Genomic DNA, 24,667 nt, shown 5'->3' with positions numbered 1-24,667 from the left:
GTCGAAGACACACGACCTATAAATAATTATATAATTATTATTTTATGTCACTGTGGTAAAATACGCCTATACGCAGCCACCGCCGCCACCTACGTCATTATATCCGGTAAGTTTTAACTTGTTTCGTCTTCGATACGATTTATTATCTATTATTTTACGCCTAAAATGTATACCTACCTACGTGCCATACTATCGTAATAATAAGTATACGTAGGATGACTCTCCCAAAGTGCTCTCCCCACCAACCCTTTAATCGTGCATTTATTCTAGTTCTGATTTTTCGAATTTTTAAGTAAGGACTGTATTTTAAACTGTTGAAGCGTCAAGTTGCATAAAAAATTAATTAATTTAACGGTTCTCTAAAACTTAATGGACCAATCATGGGCAACTAAATGATGTTTGGGAGACTATTAGCTCACTATAATTGACTTATATAATTTTTAGTGATCGCATTAAATTATTTTATGAGTGTCTTATGTTTTCTTTTTTTTTAATTAGAAACATCCTCTTTATTTTGAATTATTCAGCATCAAATGATTATTTTGAAAATGTTGATTTATCTAAATTGAAATTCAGAAGAGCAGTTTCTATGTTATTAAACTGCACTCACCAGGGAGCGTTGGTTTTGAAAATATATAGACTATATTATGATAATACAAATTTATGGTTTTATAATTAACAAAATATTTTCTGAATATAATAAGTGCTAGACCAAAATATAATATTTTTATTTTGCATTGTATGTACAAGCATAGCTCATATCTTTCAAACCTAAAGAACTATTATTTGTTCATAATTATTTAATAACGGTGATTTAGGTAGGTCCATCAAAATAATTTGGAATTACATAATTCCCTAAACAATTTACAGTAATTTCGATTTTCATTTGAAATTCATGTATAGCATAACAAGTGTAATTGTTAAAAAATATTGTCTCTAAATACATTTTATAACTCTAAAAGTTGGAATTTAAGTAATTATAATTTATAAGTCCAAAAATTAAATGGAAATGATCATTATAGGTGAATCACAGTTTGTTTTTGTGGGTTCCTAGGACAAAAATGTGAAAAAACTCGAAATAACAAAAAAAAATGTATGCAAAAGGCTTGTTCCGTGAATTTATAATAATTAAATAAATAATAAGCATATGTTTTAAAATATTAATTTAAACCACATGACAGCATAATCGGCAATCGCGTGGCTAATACCCACCCGTTGGTTTTAAGTAGAAGGATATTTTCTTATAAAGGAGCGTTGAATCAAAAATTGAATACGAAAAACAAAAATTCGTTTATAGAGTATTTTTTTTTATTAGTCTTAATACCATTTACAAGTATCTACATAAAAAGTAAATAGCAAACAGTAATCAGTAACACATTTGAGTTTGTATTATATACACAATTATTTAAACGAAGTAAGTATGTAATTATTATAGTATGTAAATACATAATTATGAATTTATTGTTTTCTATTATAATTGTATTACTTAATTCAATGTAGTATTCCAAGCAATTTATGGGTTTATTTAAGTAAAACATATTTCGGTATTTGTAACCCACATCATAAGCACGGTACCTTTATAAAATTATTTGATTGGTATAAAGTCCAATTCAAAAGTCATCGAATTGGTAATAAGTTATACAAAACCTTTAGGATTTAATAAATGGCTGTAGTTTAATATTATATGACTGCTGCACACGTTATTTTTGTGACCTTTATGCAGCTATACATCACATCAGGCCAAAATTATTCATAATATAGTTAATTATATTGAAATAATTTTATTTACTGATAAACTATTAACAGTATACATACAAACTATTAATTACGTAGGTATATTATTTCCCTACTGAACGCACTTGTACATATTTAATTACGTATACTAACTCATACTTCAACTTCGGTGTATTATTTCAATTCCCTGTGTTATTAATTTATAAGTTTCTTTAAAAAATAAATCTAACTTTAACTATTAAATAATTTAAATAAGTTTGTATTTTTTTCTCTCGAGGTAATAGTCTAGGGTCATGTCAGAGAGATTTTATATTGTAATAGCAAAATTCCGACCACTTTTATTGTAATAGTAATAATATTTCAAATATAAACTCTTAAATTATAAGGTTATACCTTATACCACAGGTTAGAATCTATAAAAAGCAAATTACTTTTCAATATTCTAAATTTCTAACACAATAAGTATTTTCTAAAGTCAAAAAAAATTAAAAATATTTATTCTCAAATAATAGTAAAGTTTTACATAAATATAAATAAAAAAATTTCAAAAGAAAACATTATTTTAATACTGGAAAAATAATATTAAAAACAATATAATTCAATATTTATCATTTATTGTTGGTCCATTGTTTTATGCAGGCTTGATTTGATAGGCACCATCAACAAATAGTTTTTTAAAAAATTGCAGCTTTTGCATTATTTTTAAGTCATAGTTGATGAAAAAAAATCAACTGCTAGGTTTACACTAAGCCGACAAAACAACAAGACAAAGAGTAAATTTAGCGACAAATAAGAAACAGCGAAAAAACAGCAACTTTCTGTTTAGACCAAAGAATGAAAATGGAAACATTTACCAGACAAAATGTTTAAACAGAAACAAAAACCTTGATTTTATCAGTCATTAATTTATAATCAATTATCTGCTATCATATCGATAATATCACGTTATTTGGCTTAATGACATTGTGTAACGCTTTTAAATTTTAATAATACCTCTTGAAAATTGTCGTAAGGGAAATACGTATATAATTTATATATTATGTGAAATGAGATTTATGTTTGATTCCCGTAACCTCACCGCCAAACCTGGTACAAACGTGGGATACAAAAGTTCACTACATGTGACTTGCATACCAAAATCCGTCTGAGCCAATATAGAATTGTACCCACATAACGCTCACGTCATTATCATTACTTTTTTCTTCTTCAAAAACGGACCCTCGGGATTTCGCTGGGGCCCATATACCTACATTATATTTAAGATAAACTACCCCCATTTGATCGGCCAAAAAAAAAAATAATAATAATAATAGCACGCGTGTGCAGCGTGTATATGTGTACGTTATAACATGTTATTATATTATCCGACCAAGCATGCAAAATCGGGAATGTGCAGATTTATGATATATGATGGTTGCTAACGACGTTGTATACCGTCTGACTATGGCGGGGGGGGGGCGGCTCACCATCAGCAATGTCGAATAACCTAATAATATACCGAGGCAGACGAGTCCCTATATGACGTCCCCCGAGGCGGGCGATTTTACAGAACTCGTAAGACTTCTCATGACGTAAATACACATAATATAATGAAACCGAAACTTACCGCGTTCAATGAAAACGTTTATTACAATGATTCATTTGGCGCAAAGGATTTCGCAAAGCGAATACATAAGTAATAGTGACTTGAATATTTCATTAAAAGCTCCAGTCAACTTGCCCAGACCTCTGTGACTCCCACGTTCGGGTTTATTGCCGTACCGGAATATATGTGTATATTAATGATGATTCTTACACCCTCGTTCGGGTAGTTCAAACGTATCGTTCGGATTGCTGAGCTCGTGATTTATGCCTACCCGTTTTGTCCGTCAAATAGTTTTTTCTTTATCCAAGCGCAAGCCTGTACGACCAACAAAAGTTCACGACGATATTATAATATATAATCTGATAATGAAATAACAAACGAAATGATTTCTAAAAAAAAAGTAATAATTTACAACGTATTGCCCCAGTATCTGTGTCGTACGATAAGGTAAATATCGATTGCCACATAGCCATCATATACAATTTATCTGAAATTAGTTGAAATCATTTCCAATATAAACATATTTATATAATATGTTGTGTTAATATTATACATTTCATATTACTTGTAAAATCAATCTTTTCACCAAATTTATTTACACCTGTGTGATTATTATATTTTTTAGAATCAATTTGAGAAATGGGAATACTACAGATGTAGGAAAACACTGTTTTGGAGTATTTTAAACTGTATATTTATATCTATATGTAAATCTACAAATTACTAAAAATTAAATTTTAGTTTAAAACAAAAACTTTTAAATAAAAGTTCACTAATTATGACTAAAAAATGTATTTAATTGTGAGGAATTCAAAATAAGAAGTATAAAAACACTCCCATCAAACCCAAACTATAATTTTAAGTTCACTTTATTTTAAAAAATTCAGGAAATTTAAAACAATCCGTCCAAAATGTTCAATACTAATGTATTTATAAAGGAGTATACATTTTTTTTAATTTAAATGTATATTTAGTTAAGTTCATATGACTATACAAGTTGCAATAGTTACAAGAACATTATTACCGATATAGCTTGTTATAAGTATACCGCTGGTATGTCTGCTTTACCAAATGACTAATATTATTATTTATTTTTTTAGAGAATTGTTGCCGAATATTTTTTATCTCTTAAGGGCATTAAACATAAAATCTCTGAAATATGATATATTAAAAAAATGTATTTTCTTTTATGTCATAACATTATCGGATTGTTTAGGATTTTAATATACCATAATTCTGATTGCTAATAATATCTATAATAAGTATATAGTCTATATTATTGTATTTTGCTTTAATTTTGTGTGACGATCAATTCGTGATTTTGTCCATAACATGGTGAAGACTTGAAAATGTAATAAAAAACAAAAATTATAAATGCTTTAAGGTTGAACACACAATGTCATTAAGTTTTATAAAACATTAATTTGTTCAAAAACAATAATTTAATCTTAAGGTGCAAGTGGGTACGCTTCTTAAATATCGCAGTAACTTGCCACGTTCGTTGTGTATTCACTCACGAAAAAGTTTTCTCCTGCACTCACAGTCGTTAAATAATACACACAAAGAAGTTTATTTAAATTTTAAACACATCTCTGTCCATATTTATAGTTTCTTAAAAATAAAAAATAAACATTTACATTTTTCCCTGTGACCATAAAAATATTTCATTGTCTTAATTTTTTTAGTTCATACGTGTTATAAGTCTTCCCTAATTATATCCCCGTTAAGTGACGACATTCAAGTTTAGTATATCAAACGACTATTCCAAAACCGTAGACGAGAACGTGAGTAATAAGTACACGATTTTTTCATAGATACCTCAAATAATTTATATAGCCCTATCAAGTTTCAGACGATCGACCATTATATTAAAATAAACAACGGTTTACGATAACTTTAAGTTAGCTTTTCAACCGTTTAGAGTCGCGTTACACAGATCTTTCCATTGTGTGCGCCCGTGGCTTTCGGTATTTAATCGTTTTGTAAGAGGGGAAAAAAACCAAGGACAAAGCATTTCGAGTACATGCGAATATATACGTGTATAGATATACATACAAACAGAACTTAAGTTCGAGGGGAACTACTACAAAGCTCACTGTAACTTTTGAAATTTTAACACAGCGTCTGCGGCGTGTGTACAATGCGTTTAGTGTTCGGACTTTCAGAGCGAATTTTCAGACGTAAAAAATTAGTCGGCATGTGTATGATGGCATACAGGTAGGCACTTCCGGTATTTTAGCACGCTATACACGGCTTAACTGTAATGACTTTATGATCGAAACGGTACGTTTGTAATGCGCAATCGTTCTTTCCGTCTATATTATTAAATTGTATATGGACGTTTTTTTCCCGATTTGTTACAAAGACGCTGTATGGGGAGGGGGAAATCGTTTTCTAGTGGGCAAATGATGATGATGATGATGATGATAATATCCTCGTAAGTCAAACGCGCTCTTCGCACGTCGTCCGCCGATTACAGCTTTGCAGAGGAACGGTTTTTCTTGTCTTTTATTTTCTTTTTGTTTCGTCTCTACCGACACACAAACACTAATAATTTCCATCTCCTGCTTGCCGCGCTGCGCTTCTCGTCCGAGCGGGTCAATCAACGCGAGTTAACATTCACAGAGCGGTTCATTCGGCGGCGGCTGCAGACAGCTGGAAAGAAAAATTGAAATGCAAAATTGCGTTGTTTTTTTCCTTTTTATTTCGTACTCCACACAGGAAACTCGCACGCCGCCGAGCACACGTTAATTGGAACAAACACTCTGTTCACAGATCACGTATACCGTAGTAGTGGTAGTGGTATTAACGGCGGCGGCAGACGGGCGGAGTTGATTTCGCCCCCATGCTCGGTATATAGTATTTGATCTTCTTTTCACCATTATCACCCGGGTCAGTGAACAATTATCCGGAGGCTGCATATATAGGACCGTTACAGCTCATTGGAATAAAAAACGGAACGGGGCAAGAACAACTATAATATATTATTATACTGTACATATATAATATAGGTAAGTCTGCGAATGAAAAAATCACAACGATTGTCGATTATACAACCCAAAAATAGTAGGTAGGTATCCGGGAAAATGGCTCTATAATATTAATTTATTGACATATCGTCATTTATATGGAAAAAACTTCCCAAGGCTAAAACCCCATTTTTTAAGACGCACAAAAAATTGTGGATAATCTACAGTAATATATTTCAAAATTTTAAAGCTATATCAATTCTTATTTTGAAAACAATCAAAATAAAAATGCATTATTTGTGGAAATGTTAAACAATAATAAAATTGTACATTTTTTTTGCCACATTTTAGGTTTTATTAGTTTGAGTTTTTTTGCTAAGCTTACATAGGAGATTTAATTAAAGTTAGTGTCATGACAAAAAATCGAAATCACATAGAAGGTATTTCGTAGAAAATTTATAATGATAGATTAAAAGAGGTTTTTTCATTAACTCTAAGGTGGATGAAAGCGATAGAAAATAATTGATATTATTATCAAATCAAAGCTTATTTTTCTAACCTCAAAATCGTAAATATAACACATTGAAGATTTTTCGTGTCAATGACAATCACAGATATTTATATTATCATATATATATCTGTGATAACTATATATTGTAGTATTTAGTGATAAATTTACACAAACACAATACATACAGTCTGTAAATCACTGGGCCATATTTTATAATATTAATTACGATATAATTAATATCGATGTATCATAATATTATTGTATACAATAACCGCCGCTTGAAAATGATATATATTATAATTTATAACATAGACAAGTTGCAGTAGTACGTAAAAATGCATATTACAGAATTTCCGTAACGTTGCAACCATGGATTTGTGTGTTGTGCCATTAGCGCACATATGGGGGGGGGCAGGGGGTGCTTAGCAGCCCAAAATCCTTAATTAGCACCTACAGATTAATTTAAGCTAAAAATATTGTTGAAAGTGTAATTTTGAGTTTATTCCAGTTTGTATTGGTAATGCACCAATGCCACTGACACGTCATATTTTTTGTTTAAACATGTTATTTTAAAATGAATAAAACAAATAAAAAAAACAAAAATTATGAAATTAGTGAAAACTTAGATGCCCCTATTGCATAACTTGACCATCGAAGAATGTAATAGTCGTTGTAATAGGTAATTGGTTATTACTTATTACTTATTGTTAGAGCGCGGATTTGTTTGCATTTGCATATTTATTCTGGTTAATCGTATGATATGCTAAGTGAACACAAAATTTGTTTCATGATATAACAATTGACAATTTAAAAAATGAAACTTTTTTAGGGCATGTTTTTGCATATTTTGACATTATTCTATTTTAAGGGCTTATTTTACAATTTGAATAGCATATTTCATCTTTTAGTGCATATTTCGATATTTTTGTTTTTTTAGATATTTTTGAAATATATTGTATTATAATATAAGCTAAATAAAGCTAAAATGATTATCATACAATGCAATTCCCATATAAGTAAGTAAATTTATTTTAGGATACATTTCTGATATAAATTGATTCCTATTTTTTTTTTATAGATTAAAACTATCTACAAAAAAAGAAAAAAATTAAGAAATGTAGATAAATATTTATAGTTGGGTTCGATAATTTTTTTTAAATATATTGTATTAATTAAATGTTTAAAAAATAATTTTTTTTGCTTATCTTTTTTATGCATATTTTGTATTGTTCGTGCATATTTTAAAATTGTAGTGCATATAGTTATGCATATTTAGAGTTTTTTAGCGCATATTTGGTTGGTTTTTAATGCATATAAATCCGCGTTCTACTTATTATATGTCGTCAAAAAAAGATTCCTTATTGAAAATCAGGTTCACTACTTCAATATTTTTACTTACTTTTTACTGCTTCAATTCATAATTTAATTTTAACTTATATTAATTTATGCCTGGTGTGTATTACCTTATAGCTATATAGGGGGCGACGGGGAAGAGCCTTCCACTGGTCACATTGGCGTAAAACATTTTAGCACTACCAAGTTTAAGACTGAATGTGCGACTATGGTGTTGTCCAATTAATAATGTATTAAATAATTATAATTATTAAAACTACTATTGGACGTTTGCCGACCTGCATCCACCCCCCATTAACATAAGCACACGGCCGATTCGGGAGGAAGATAAATCTACGCATTAATATTAATGTGCATAAGCGGTGGTGCTTTGCGGAAGGATTTGTTAGGGCTACCGAACATAATATACGGTATGACCAATATATGGTTTGAGTCATGCAGCACTGTATGGAAAACTATCCTAGAATATCGTATCATAAACTTTAAATGAACTATTATACGAACGGATTACTCAACTTGCCACAAACTTATATAGGTGTTTAATAATACGGCGAGGGTCGTTATATGTATTTGAACATTTTTAATGGAACAAAGTACTAGCTTCTTCGCGGTCTGCGTAGGGAAAATGTACTGAGTGTGTTCGGCAGTAATATGCACAAATACCGGGTATAATAATATGATGGTACATGGTATACGACGGTATACCTGTAAAACCATGACTCGAGTCTAAAATTATCTTATATACGGTATATGTTTAGCCATACTCCCCGGTGTCGATGAAATGAAACGTTAACTTTGCATTGTTGTACAAACAATACGGCTTTAATTGCATTACAATTTAAAATAATAAATTATTATAATTATTTGAGTGGCAGATGGTGCCTGAATTATTATTTTCTGAGTTCGTTAAGATTGCCACGTAGCACTCGAAAAGCCTATGTAATAATTAGTGTCTTATTGTGTTATTCGTCTGCTGATTAAAACAGTACGAAAACACAAATCTCCAAACAATAAAATAATTTAAGACTATACGTACAAAGTTTAAAATATTATTTATATCAAAGGTAAAGATTTAAACTAAAAACGTTGTATAATACAAATAAGGTTATTAATTTAAACTGAAGTTTCGTCTCAAGACATTGAAGCATAACGTATTAAATACCTAGTATATTATACATCGTTAATATGAATATCATGTAATATAACCCAGTCACGAGTCTCTTTCACACTTGTGGTTCGTACATTCTACAAATTATAGTTTTTAGTATTATTATTAATTACGATTTTCAATAAACTAGTTTATACAAAAAAAAACAAACAACTTTATTGTATGTATGTTGTAGCTGATTTAAATATTATTTATAAATAATTGTTACACATTTCATTCCGCTTTCGCATTCAATTTTGAAAATCGTATCTTTTAACGATTATAAAAAAATATTTTATAGATGTAAAATGATGTAAGAAAAACTTTTGAGAAACCTAATACAAAATGCTTAAACTTTTTGACCTACAGATAGACATTTTGTACCAACATAATCATAAAAAAAAAACTAAAAAATATAAACAAATTTCAAATATCTATAAATAGCACGGATAAGAGGGAAACTATTTTAAAAATTGTTTCATATCGACCATACGCAAATATAAACATTTGCTGAACAATTCATACCTCCTTATGGATGACATAAGAAAAACAAAATAAAGTTTATCAAAAACTGATTGTGCATAAATTTAACTATTTTTTTGTTAGTGTTTCCCAATCATTACTATAAATAATTGAAAGAAATGTTCTGCTCAAAAACTTAATGATATGTGAAGAAAATATAAAATAAAACCAGTACATCAATATTCTCTTACATTCATCCAGAATATAAAACAGCATGTACATAACAAATAAAAATATATGTTTTTATACTTCTATATAGTTCTATAATATTTATTCCAAGTTATGTAGATCACAGGTTAACAGCAAACGATCGAACACTTAATCTAACCCTAGGCGTTAAGATATTTTTATACCAACATGTTATAATGTACCTCGAAGATGTTATTATCATAATATCCGCTATTGAAATACAAAATAAAAACTCACTATTATGAATTGGTGTTGCACTTCACATACTCAATCATACAATGTGTATTGAGATTAAACCGAGTTCAATAATCGTGAAACGATACCGACCTACATAATAATATTTACAATAATGCGATATTTACCTATACATAAGTATTTTCGAGCAAATGCAATCGATAAATTTACCAAACATATAAATGGGTGCGCGCGCACGCACGCACGCTTACACATACACTCACACCTACATTATATGGTTTTAGTGTGTGTGTGTGTGTGTGTGTGTGTGTGTGTGTGTGTGTGTGTGTGTGTGTGTGTGAGTTAGTACTTCGTTTTCAACGTTGATACGCTTGTAAAATATTTGCTCGTAGGTACCTATACAAACAACACTGCGATAGTTCCGAACAATGTGTATGCACTATGCACGTATAAAACTATAAATTATACGAAGAAAACAATAATACGCGTACAACTACAGAACCTGTGGTGAGCGGGGTTGTACATAAATGTAATAACTGTTAACCGCGTATGCCGTAAATTTCACATTTAATATAACAATATAATAAACTTTAAAGAGTAAAAGAAAAATACCGATTCTTTTGTACCGACATCGTACCATGGACGTTTATGTGTTCGCGTCGTAACTTGTAATCACAAAATACATTCGATACACGGTGTTATAAGTGCTTGACCGGAAACTTTGGACACGCCAAATATTTTCTAATGGGATCATCGCATTGACATTGAATAATAATTATTAATATTTAACGTTAAACCTGTGTGTGTGGGGGGGGGGGAGGTCACAGGGTATTATTGAAATGTTATATCAATCTTATTATGTCGTCGTTATACACCATACTAAATAAATAATTCTAATAATGATAAAATATAAGTCTTGAAACAGTAAGTTATAATTCCAAACACGAAGTTTTTTAACTAGTTTAGAACCACGTGTTATTATCAGATTAGTTATACAATGACTATTGTTTGTAAAAATTATTTAACTAAACTCATCATCATCGCTTTTTTTGAAAATCATTCTACCTTTATTATTTTGGTCATGCAATATTTTATATTAGTAATATTAATTTTTATATTCTTTAGTGAACTCTATTTTTTAGCAAAAAGTTTTAAACGAATCTATAGCCCTCCTACTTTTATTGATTTTAAATAATGGTAGTTTTTACCTAGATACTTAAATAGGTCGGTGTCTTTATTTTCTGAACAAACTGCTCCCCATAAGGAAAAACTGCCGGTAACTGTGAAATATTAAAAAAATAGTATTAACTGATGACAATTTTCTATAATACTATTATGTTTATTAGTTAATAATATTCAAACATATAAAATGTCCATAATTTAAATTAATCCTCCCTTTGCCTTATCGAGTTCGGTATCTTAAAATTATTACGTGGAACAGGTCCGTGGAACGGCTTTGTATTGGCGATAATACAAATACTGTTTTTATAGAAAGTAATTTGTGTGTGTATTAATTGTTGCTTTATTAATTGTTTACGCATCAATTGTTTATTGACAATCGTGGCAAGTCGCTCGTTCTAGATCGATCGTATCGTAAACGGTCGTTTTACGAGGAGAACATATATAAAAACAAGATTTTTCCCGATAAAGGTTGGTATATATAAGAATAGGCGACCAAATAAGCTTTATACTAAACATACAGAAAACACATTAACGTTGTGACGTTTTTCCAAATGGTACCATAAAATTCCCATTATTTTCCCATTTCCAAATCTCATCCCCTCGCCGGTGTTACGGAATCGCCCTGATTTACGTTTTATTTGTAAATTCCGCACTATGAAAATAAAGCTCATTTTGATTAACCCTCATGATGAATTTTTCCAAATGCTTTCCGTTTATTTGGGGAAATGGTAACCTATTCAAAATCTTCCCTCAGCTGTGTATCCACACGCTTTCTAATAAAATTAATAGTGAATACATCAGGCATGAGGATGTATGGAACGACAAAAGTATGATGTATTTACATTTTGTTCAAGAATATTTGTATGATATTGTACCTATCTAAAACCAGTAAAATGAACAAGCGGTGAGATGTTACTGCAGGAACGCACTAACCGAATATTCTCAGGAAACCCTTCGCACGACCAGAATTTAATTAATAAAGTGATTCGCAGAATTGAAAATGAACCCTTTAATTGTATTATGGTTAGTTACATATTATTTATTTTTAATTCGTAAAATCATTTCCAGATTTTTGTCGAGATTTCCTTTGCATACTTAAGTAATTGAAAGATGGAAAAAATGACAAACCTTGTCATGTTGAAAATCAAAAATCTTCGTATCTCTTACGTTTACAATCATTTTTATTATACACTGAGAAAACTATTATAAGTACTGAAAACTTTACAATTTTATTTTTTTTCCTTATTTTTTTATTCGAAACGATGATGTTTGATTATTAGCTATATATTTATACTTTATAAAAATAAAAGTGAATACAAATGAATCGATAATTTAATACACTGAAAATAGAAATACCAAACATTGGGTCCGAGTCAAACAATTTTCAATGATTTTATATTTTCATTGAAATTAAAAAGATAATAAATTAATGTTGACGTAATGAATCAATAATTTTATTAAAGCTTATCATTAATTATTATTTAATAATCATTTATTATTATCCATAAATATATACCTATACAATTTGATTGAAAACAAATTTGGGCATAATGAGAATTGATTAAAATATTAGTATGAGAGTAGTATTAAAATTGTTAAATAATAGCTGTAATTGAAGTAATTACAATTTCAGTATGTTATTTTAAAGATAATACCATTAATATAATATTAGTAAAATACACATAACCAGACTTGGGATTTTAGATGAATATAATTTTTTAAAAAGCTAGGCAAGTGATGCCGCTGTACTGTTCACTATGAGTGAGACTGATAAGTGATAACTCAATCAGAACAACCAATCTGAATTACGCGCGTAAGCACAAATAATCAGGGTTAATAATAGCCAATTCTATAGGTTCATTCATAAATTATGTATTCATAATGGCAAGAAAAAGTAGTTTGATGGGTACATCCATAGTATATGATCTAAGTTGCAGTCACTTGCACGTTTTCGTGAAGTGTTTTACAAAATCATCAACGATCGATAAGGGCTTTTCTTACAATGTACGGTTAAGTGTCGGTTAAAGCTAACTCGCGGTTAGTTTAATATGTTTCTTGCCGACAGCATTCTGTTCGACCGTTAACATACAATTAACGAAGACTAACCACTTCATCGGGCTTAGTTAGAACTGACTGTCGGTTAAATATTAGACTAACCACGCGTTAAAGTAGGTACACTTAACTGGACATTGTAAGAACTTTCTGACTTAAGTAGGATAATATAAAAATCCTTAAAATTGTTTGCAGAAAAAATAGAGATATTCAACGATATACTGAAATATTGGACAGAAAATCATATTATGATGAATAGAGGATATTTTTTAGTCTAGACTCAATCTCAACTCTCAAGTAGAAAGCGTCTTTGAAACTTTAAGCCATAGAACAGACAATAAGTTATAATATGAGCCTTGCCACAAGGTGGAAAACTCGTGAGGACCGAAGTATGAGCACAATAGTTTGAGCTTCCGACAAGATTGTTTCTATTATTATCTTAGTACCCAGTACATTTAATACAAATAATAGGTATGTGTTAAATTTATATTTTTAATTGATTTTACACTTTTTCCAGGCTCTAGCTGACATGTAATAGATTATGATAAAACAAACAACATTACACAACATCTTAACATGGGCAATTGCAGTGATTTTATTTATATTCCAATCACTCAACTATTTTATTGCATGGATAAAAAAATACTTGAAACGTGAGTGATTTTATTTAAATATTTAATTTTAATTTATAAGTAATCCATAACAGCGTACACGGAGCATTAAGAATATGGTGCAGAGTGTATACTAAGCTGAGAATATTTTTTTAGACTTACACAAATATGTGGGGAAAGATTTATAGGAATTATGTACGTTTGAAGTACATAACCATTAATGTTTGATTTTAATAAAAGTAATAATTTATAATATTTCTTTTATATATTATTTGATAAAGCCATAAGAATTTGAATAGTGACTACTATAGTTAGTGGTGAGCCCTGCGGGTAGACCTAGCAGGCCTACCCTGTTTTCGAATTGTTTCCAACAAATAAGTAATGTGTACCATACTGCCACGTATAATAATTTAAAATTATAATTATTATAACCAGGCCTGTCTTACAACCGTTAGGGATCAACATTTTAAGTTTCAACGAGAATAATTAATACTTATACTATATATATTCTACAGCTAATCTTCAGATGATGTCCAAGTACGCTTATAAAAATCATCGAATAATAATTACTCTTTTAGAATTCATTCATTTATAATAATATCGGCTGAATTATAATACTTGAATAAGTAATTGACGTATTTTAAAATACATACAATTATATCTTATCATCCATATGACTAAATATTATAAGTTATAATTACTTAATTTATAATAACCAATTATTTAAATTATTAAAAGACTTAAAACTTAAAATAATATTGAAAGTATGTTTTTTGTGTAATTTTTATCAAATACTTTTATTTTAGCACCCATAATATTACATCATAGTTTCACATGATATGAGTATTAAGTATTATTCTAAGTTCATTTTATTTACATGATGTTTTACCTATTAGCCTATTAACTATATTCCATTACATTTGTGATTCCCATATTTTGAAGAAAAAAAAAATTGACGGTGAATGGTTTTTCGCCCAAATAATAAAATCTATTTAACTTAATGAACATAAATCTATTAATTTGATGTTGGATTAATTAATATTTAGTAACGACTATACAAAATACAATATATACTTTTAAACCATTTATTCAAGCGTATTCCGTAAGCTATACAAAATATTTATTAACACGCTATAATATATATAGATATATATATGATTATACCTATTGGGTAGGTAATAATTTACTTTTTTTAACATGAAACATTCATTAACCATTGTTATTTTCGACTAACACAATAATCTTTAGTTTATGTTAAAAATCATATAATATACGGAATATTAAAATATAAAATATAAATACAACAAATTCAACTTATTTTTTCATAATTTATACATAAGACTTTTATGTAATCTCGGTCTGCTGGAACTGAAAATATTATTTACACATTGTATTAGACATGATAAGTAGAAAATAATATGTACAAAGTCTGTGAAGATAAACCCAAACCTCTAATTACATAATATAACAATTGGTCAAATAATATGGTACAGCGTTTATTCGATGTGAGACTAAATTTCATTGTTGAATCACGTCCGTTAGTAAAAGAAATACTCAAACCAATAAAAGAGGAATTCGGTTATTCGGAAATGTTTAAAAAGTACAAGATTCTATAGTTTTATAGGTAGTATTTCGATACACAATAAGTAAACCTTTTTTTGGTTATTTTTTATTTTTATATAGATGGAGAAAAAATTACTACTGTTGTGACAGCAGATACGACAATATCATCCGAGTCGAATCCGAATAATAAAAATGCGCAGGAAAATGTTATTACTGTGCAACGATTAATACAAAAACACTTTGACATTCCTCTGGTAAGATCTGGAAACCGGATTATTTAATTTCTCTATTTTAATCATTCATGTACGGTATACAGATTGTATACACATTTTTTGTTGGATACTGTTATATATAAGTAAACTGTACGTGTTTAATAAGATCTAAATTTAAGTAAAACTAAATATTTCATCCGACATAATTATTAGGTAACTACCTACAGTATCTATATGACTGTACGTAAATAGTAAATATGTGTAATAAATAAATAATATTGAAGTATCTTTTATTAAAACAATACAACTTAATAGTTGATATTTAACTTAATATATAACAATTTTTTTTTTTTTAGATAATTGCAGAGGATGAACCAAAAGTGTATAATTTCATTAAAAGTGCTCAATTATTGACTTCTAATGAAATTTGCAAAGAAAAAAAGAAAATTGATAAATTTATGGAGAATTTAGTAGATGACTCTTATGTTGCACGTGGCCTAGGTTTGATAACTGCAACTGTTGGACGTCAGTCAGAATTTTACTTGTACTCAAAATATGATAATGATTTTGAAAACATCGTTATTAAACTCAATGGACGGAACGGTGAAGTTGGTGAAATCACAATATTAAACCAAAACCCTGCAGAAATTGTTAAAACGAAAGCAATTCCCATCGATTATTTTTATGATAAAGATCGAATAAAAGTTACTTACACACCATTCGCAGAAGGAGTGTATACATTAACTCTGGTACGAAACAGTTTATCCATTTGCCGCTCTCCATACTACATATCGGTAGAAAAAAGCCCGACCAATTCTAGATCTCAAATTCGGCTAGGTACAAAGAAATATAAACCGGTAACTAAGTTTGCTAAAGCTAAACATTCGTCTCTTGAAACATGTGACAATAGTACACCTGCCATTGAACTCAATAAACCATCTATTTGTAGAAATATTCTTCCAGTATCTGAAGAAAACTCTATACGAACAGACGTTATGTCTATAGTTACAAAATTTGAATCCAACAGTATGAGTGTTCAAAAAAAGGTTCATAAACATGCACCTAGCATACCCGAAAAATGTTCGGAAACTAATTTGATCGATGACATTTCAACGTATTTGAATATTAAACCAAAAATTAAAACCGACAACGTCTATTATAATAATGTCAGTGATTTAAATTCACATAATGCTCAATCAAAATCTAAATCTACTGACAACAATTTTTGCAATGACGTAGATATAACTTATATAAATAGTAAAGAAAGTGATATAAATGCTGTAGATTTCGAAAGGAAACCCATGACAAATTTTAACAAAAATATTAGAATTACAAAAGATATACCTTGGGTAAAGGATGTATCATCGACCCACTTAAAACCTACAAACAGTGTATTGGAGGAAAGTTTAAATGATTGGAATTCAAATGACGTAGAAAAACGCCTTCAAACGTTTAAAACAGCTGATTTTATAGACGAAAATACCCACAGCGAAGCACTGTTGAACCCTACAACTAGAATAGATGAATATGATATCAAATGCATAGATAACGAACCATGTATACAAAATGAACTATCTTGTTTTGATGATGATGACAGGAAAACTGTAGTTGTAATGGAAAATTTTAACGAGCTAGAATCAAATAAAAATGATACAGTGATTCAACAAATAACCGATTCGGCACAATACAATATTAACACCCCTTTCGCCAGTGTTATTACAAAAATAACAAATAGTGTTTGTGAAAAATGTTCTATACAAGTGTTAAAAATTATATCCGAGTTTCCTAGAGATATAAACATAACACATGACAATTCAAAGGAAATAAGTTCAAGCTTTGAAGCGCTTCTAGCACAGCCAATTAGCATTAATATTAATATAGATAATATGTTTGAACATCCCATTAGTGCTGCAAATGAACAAAATAGTAAAGATTCACTGACTAATAGTCCAACAAAAATAAAACGCATGGGTACAACCGATAAAGACATGAAATGTCAATATCTGAATGAAATTGAACCAATAAATAATAATTCTGATGAACTATGCGGTGACATTAATAACTCATCAAAAGAATTAACAATCAAAACAAATAAACCCAATAGTAAAGTAAGCAAAACGATAAAAGATAAAATAATCGATCATTGTGCTGTTGTTCCATTCACCGAAAATACTATTGATAAAAACAAAACAGTAGACCAAAAAAATGAGTGGTCTACAAATAAGATATTGGAAATAAAATGTTCAACAACTAATGAAGAAAATGTATTACATTCGAATCAATTTAATAATGATACCATTTATAAACCAGATAATGAAATGGAAATCCAAGGACGACATTTACAGAAATCCTCAGAACATAAAATGGGCTTAATTAAAATAAATCAATTTCATGAAAATATCAACAACAAATTAAATAATATCAATAAAGAAAGTGATAAATCTTTAAGCACGAGTGATTTAGTAACAATTAATAATGATAAAAACATTAATGAAGAACTAGTGAGAGACGAATTCAAAATCAATAACGTTATCATCCCGGACAAAAACACAAATATTCAAAGTTCTGTTATAGATAACACAGTATTAGCGTCAATGGGGGTTACATTAGAGACTTCGAAATATAGTTCAGAAGATAATGAAGAACAGACAAAAAATTTATCCTTTAAAAATGTTACATCAGCTTCCAACGCAAATGAAAACCAAAAATTAATGATTGAAAAGTCAATTGAACCGGTATTGACCAGTTTCAAAAATAAAATGGTAGAAAAAATCACACAATTATATTTAAATAAGGATTTATCAAACACAGTTAATACTACAATTGTAGAAACCAACGATAAACATCTAACAAATATTTTAAAAGAAAATCAAATTCATAACATTGAGAATAATACAGAAATAAATACTAAATGTATTGAAACACTCACGTCACAGTTACAAAATCATATTGACAAAAATGAAATATCAGAAATAATATTAGACGAAAAAAAAATGGCTAATAACCATCTACTTAAATATGTTGAAAATATAATTAAAACAAATATAAATCCAAGTGATATGTATGCACAAACATTGGGTGAAAAAAAACTTTGGACACTTGTAAATACAGCCATGAATAACCCAAATGACCAAAAAATAGACAATGGGTTTAAACAAATGATAAAAGACAACGAAACCCAATATGTCAAGCTGAAGAAAATAAATAATGGTAAAATAGTTCAAGATATTTTGGCGGAAACAGAAAATGTTACAATAATTAAAAATACAGATAAACTAACAGCATCCAAAAACGAAGTAACAGTTAAAGCCGAATGTAAATTGCCATTAATAAATGATTTTAATTCTATAGAGAGAGATAATACAAACACAGATATCGAACACGAAATGCAAACAATAAATGAAAATGAAAATTTTACAATGATAGAAACTAATACTGTGGAAATACAAGAGTTGCCAAACTTTCAAAAATCACACAACACAGCAATTATAACTCCAATCATAGAACTTCAGCCAACATTAGAAACACAGATAATGAATACTTCAGAGCTTGTAACAGTAGGAGAACATAGCCTAAAAGCAATTCAATCTGCAATTGAGATCATTCAATCAAATATATCTGAAGAAACTGATGAAATAGAGAATATCGATGACAAGAGAGAAAATAAATCGGTAAAATTACAAATTAAGGAAAATGAAAATATAATAATAAAAATACCACATTTGGTTGAGAAAAAAACTATAAATGAAATTGTAGAAAATATAAGTTCAAATACTTCTACAAAATCAAATTCAACTAAAAATGTATCAATGCAACAAACCAAAAAACAAGAAATTGAAACATCAGAATCAACTTTATCCCCAAAACATTTATATATTATGAAAAATATTATGTTAGAAAAAAAAGAAAACACAGATGAAACTTGTACACCAGATGGTACTGAAATTGAAACGTTAGAATTTTTTAATGAACCTCTAAAAATGAATTCGGTTCCTCCATTCACAAACGATACATCAGTTCAAACTACACTGGAATCAAAAACCGAAAAAAATACCTTACATAAAACATTCGATTCAAAACATAACGTGACAACTACAGAATCAATAGTAAACGAAATTAATCATAATAATAACAAAAATGAAACCACAAGACAAATTAGTTCTACGGCTGGAGAAATAGAAGAAAAACCTATAAAAAACCATACAGAAATAGAATGTAGACCACTAATTGATGCTCCAAATGAACCGGATGAGATGCTTATTGATACTAAAGCAGAAACTCCTGGCTTTATTGTAACCCCTACGGCATCTTTAGTCCGAAAAATTGTGGTAGAATTTGTAACCAGAATGAATAAAAAACCAGTTGAAACATTAGCCATTGTTGTACATGATCAAATAGAAGAAAACATTGTAACTGCAAGAGAAATACCCACAACAATGAATTCTTTGACAGTGGTTATGGACGAACAAGTTAATATAAAAACCCATGAATCAAGTACATACTACGCAAAGGTAGATGATAAAATAAAAACTACAGAAACAAAAACTCAAATATCAATCGATCAAAAAAATGCAGATAAAATTATTGAAAAAGAACCGGAGGTTCTACTACAAATTAATTCTATAAAAGGAGTAATCGTGGAAAAACCCAAAGTGAACTTTAGTAGAGAAAATCAAAAACATTTACCAACTGTTACATCCACTAATTCTACAGAAGAAATGGAAGGAATAAATAAACTTATCATAACATTACCCATTCAATCTACTATAGAATATTTAGATGTATCAAAAGAAATAGAAGATATAAACGAAACAGAAAAAACATCATGCACCAATTATTCCACTGTAACCGTAGAAGAATCACCAGAACCAATTGATTCTTCAGATGGAGTAGTGGGAGAAAACACAAAAGATAATATTGATACAGGAAATGAAAAATTATTACCAATTGATACATCACCCGGACCTGTGAATCAAAATAGAGTTATGGATGAACTTATAGAAAAATTATCAAATATGGAATCAAACGTAGAATCAATAGAGAAATCTTTAAAAGATATAAATGTAACAGCAGTGATAAATACTGATTCTGCCAACGTGATCTTAAACGTTCAAACAGAAGAAGATAAAGTTATTGGGGAAGAACCAAAAGATTCCATTGATGAAAAAAATATCGAAGAACCTCCTGCAGCAACAGTTAATTATTCAGATAAAGCAATTGCAAAAAATACGAATGAGAACATTGATACAGAAAAACAAACATTTTTACCAATTAAAACATCTACTCCTTTGATAAAAGAATTGAAAGTAAAAGAAGGAACAACTGAAATTACATTGCCAATTAAATCAACTATGCAATCAATAGAGGAACCAAAAGAAGAAAAAGATCTAACTGAAACTAAAATCACATCATGTACCGAATCTTCAATGGAAATAATTGACGATCAAAATCGCGCAGACCTAATTGTCAACCAAAAATCTCCGGCAGAAAACAATTCTTCAGATGAAGTTCAGGGAGAAAACAAAAATGTAAATATTGATATTGATAATGCAACACCTTTACCAATTGTATCATTCATTGAATCTATAACAGAACCAACCATGGCAGAAGAGATGACAGAAACCGAAGTATCGTGTAATGATTCTTCAATTGTTATAGTACACCCTAAAATAGATGTAGTAGAAGAGCATGATGAAAGAAATGTAATACCAATTAATTCTTCAAATAAAGTAGATGGTGAAAAAATTGACATGAACATTGACACAGAAAAAGAAACATTATTAATAACTAAAACAACTTCTGATTTGGTGGAAGAATTAGAAGTTATAAAAGAAACTACTGAAATTGTATTACCAATTGAATCATCAATTGAATCTATAGATAAACCAAAAGTAGTTGAGGATAAGATAGTTGAAACCGAAATAACATCATCTACTAAATCTTCGACAGAAATGATGGGCGATCAAAACCATGTAGATAGAATTGTCTTCCTAGAACCTCCGTACGAGGATAATTCTTCGAATGTAATTGTTGAGGAAAATACGACTGTGAATATTGATACAGAAAATAAAACCACATTATTTATTGAACCAATAGTAGAGCCAGAAATGGATGAAGATAGAACTGAAAAAGAAACATTATCATTTAATGATTCTTCCACTGCAACTATAGAAGCTCAATCGAAGAAAGAAAAGTATATTGAAGAAGAATCACCTGTATCAATTAATTCTTCAGATGAATTGGTGGGTGAAAACACTAATATGAACATTGATACAGAAAAAGAAACATTGTTACCAATTAAATCATCAATAGAATCTATAGATGAGATAAAAGTAGTAGAGCATAAGATAGTTGAAACCGAAATAACATCATCTACCAAATCTTCAACGGAAATGAATGGCAATCAAAATCATGTAGATAGAATTGTCTTCCAAGAACCTCCGTACGAGGATAATTCTTCGAATGAAATTGTTGAGGAAAATACGACTGTGAATATTGATACAGAAAATAAAACCACATTATTTATTGAACCAATAGTAGAGCCAGAAATGGATGAAGATAGAACTGAAAAAGAAACATTATCATTTAATGATTCTTCCACTGCAACTATAGAAGCTCAATCCAAGAAAGAAAAGTATACTGAAGAAGAATCACCTGTATCAATTAATTCTTCAGATGAATTGGTGGGTGAAAACACTAATATGAACATTGATACAGAAAAAGAAACATTGTTACCAATTAAATCATCAATAGAATCTATAGATGAGATAAAAGTAGTAGAGCATAAGATAGTTGAAACCGAAATAACATCATCTACCAAATCTTCAACGGAAATGAATGGCAATCAAAATCATGTAGATAGAATTGTCTTCCAAGAACCTCCGTACGAGGATAATTCTTCGAATGAAATTGTTGAGGAAAATACGACTGTGAATATTGATACAGAAAATAAAACCACATTATTTATTGAACCAATAGTAGAGCCAGAAATGGATGAAGATAGAACTGAAAAAGAAACATTATCATTTAATGATTCTTCCACTGCAACTATAGAAGCTCAATCCAAGAAAGAAAAGTATACTGAAGAAGAATCACCTGTATCAATTAATTCTTCAGATGAATTGGTGGGTGAAAACACTAATATGAACATTGATACAGAAAAAGAAACATTGTTACCAATTAAATCATCAATAGAATCTATAGATGAGATAAAAGTAGTAGAGCATAAGATAGTTGAAACCGAAATAACATCATCTACCAAATCTTCAACGGAAATGAATGGCAATCAAAATCATGTAGATAGAATTGTCTTCCAAGAACCTCCGTACGAGGATAATTCTTCGAATGAAATTGTTGAGGAAAATACGACTGTGAATATTGATACAGAAAATAAAACCACATTATTTATTGAACCAATAGTAGAGCCAGAAATGGATGAAGATAGAACTGAAAAAGAAACATTATCATTTAATGATTCTTCCACTGCAACTATAGAAGCTCAATCCAAGAAAGAAAAGTATACTGAAGAAGAATCACCTGTATCAATTAATTCTTCAGATGAATTGGTGGGTGAAAACACTAATATGAACATTGGTACAGAAAAAGAAACATTGTTACCAATTGAATCATCAATAGAATCTATAAAGGAACCAAGAGTAGTAGAGGATAAGATAGTTGAAACTGAAATAAAATCATGTACCGAATCTTCAACGGAAATGAATGGCAATCAAAATCATGTAGATATAACTGTCTTAAAAGAACCTCCGTACGAGGGTAATTCTTCGAATGAAATAGTCGAGGAAAATATGACTGTGAATAATGAGACAGAAAATAAAACCCCTTCATTTATCGAACCAATAGCAGAACCAGAAATAGATGAATATAGAACTGAAAAAGAAACATTATCATTTACTGATTCTTCCAACATAGTGATTGATGTTGAAAAAGTTATTGGTAAAGAATATTCTTCACAAATTTCTGTAGGTGAAAAAAGTATCAAAAAGAAACATATGGTACCAAATTATTCTTCAGGCGAATTATTGGAGAAAAACCAGAAATTGAACATTCATACAGAAAATGAAACTCCTTTGAATATTGAATCAGTAATTGAATTCATAGTAGAATCAGTAGTGGTAGACGATAAAACAGAAATCGAAAAATCATGTAATGATTTTTCCACTGTAACTGTAGACGCTCAAACAAAATATGAAAATTGTATTGAAGAAGAATCACCAGCTCCAATTAATTGTTCTGATGAAGTAGCGAGGGATAAAAAGAATGTAAAAGTTGATATTGAAAACGTCACACCTTTACCATTTGAATCAATCATTGGATCAATAGCAGAACCAATGATGGCAGAAGATATAACAGAAACCGAAATATCGTGTACTGATTCTTCTATTGTCATAGTACACTCAAAAATAGATGTAGTAGAAGGGCATGATGAAAGAAATGTAATACCAATTAATTCTTCAAATAAAGTAGATGATGAAAAAATTGACATGAACATTGATACAGAAAAAAAAACATTATTAATAACTAAAACAACTTCTGATTTGGTGGAAGAATTAGAAGTTATAAAAGAAACTACTGAAATTGTATTACCAATTGAATCATCAATTGAATCTATAGATAAACCAAAAGTAGTTGAGGATAAGATAGTTGAAACCGAAATAACATCATCTACTAAATCTTCGACAGAAATGATGGGCGATCAAAACCATGTAGATAGAATTGTCTTCCAAGAACCTCCGTACGAGGATAATTCTTCGAATGAAATTGTTGAGGAAAATACGACTGTGAATATTGATACAGAAAATAAAACCACATTATTTATTGAACC

The 24,667-nt window shown here is 29.4% G+C and overlaps 1 protein-coding gene across 1 annotated transcript in view; it reads left to right on the top strand.

Moving 5' to 3' along the window:
* LOC111039503 overlaps nucleotides 1–24,667 on the top strand; it is a 27,175-nt gene continuing 2,508 nt past the window's right edge. Inside the window, exons 1-4 of the mRNA XM_022323036.1 lie at nucleotides 1–106; nucleotides 13,957–14,092; nucleotides 15,734–15,867; nucleotides 16,182–24,652. Of these exons, the coding sequence (XP_022178728.1) occupies nucleotides 13,981–14,092; nucleotides 15,734–15,867; nucleotides 16,182–24,652 (8,717 nt within the window). The 5' untranslated portion in view covers nucleotides 1–106; nucleotides 13,957–13,980. The remainder of the gene's footprint in view (nucleotides 107–13,956; nucleotides 14,093–15,733; nucleotides 15,868–16,181; nucleotides 24,653–24,667) is intronic.

This window comes from Myzus persicae, unplaced genomic scaffold, assembly GCF_001856785.1.
Source record: "Myzus persicae strain clone G006 unplaced genomic scaffold, MPER_G0061.0, whole genome shotgun sequence".
Taxonomy (NCBI): domain Eukaryota; kingdom Metazoa; phylum Arthropoda; class Insecta; order Hemiptera; family Aphididae; genus Myzus; species Myzus persicae.
The sequence above is the reverse complement of the archived record's forward strand: the minus strand, read 5'-3'. Positions and strand labels throughout refer to the sequence as shown.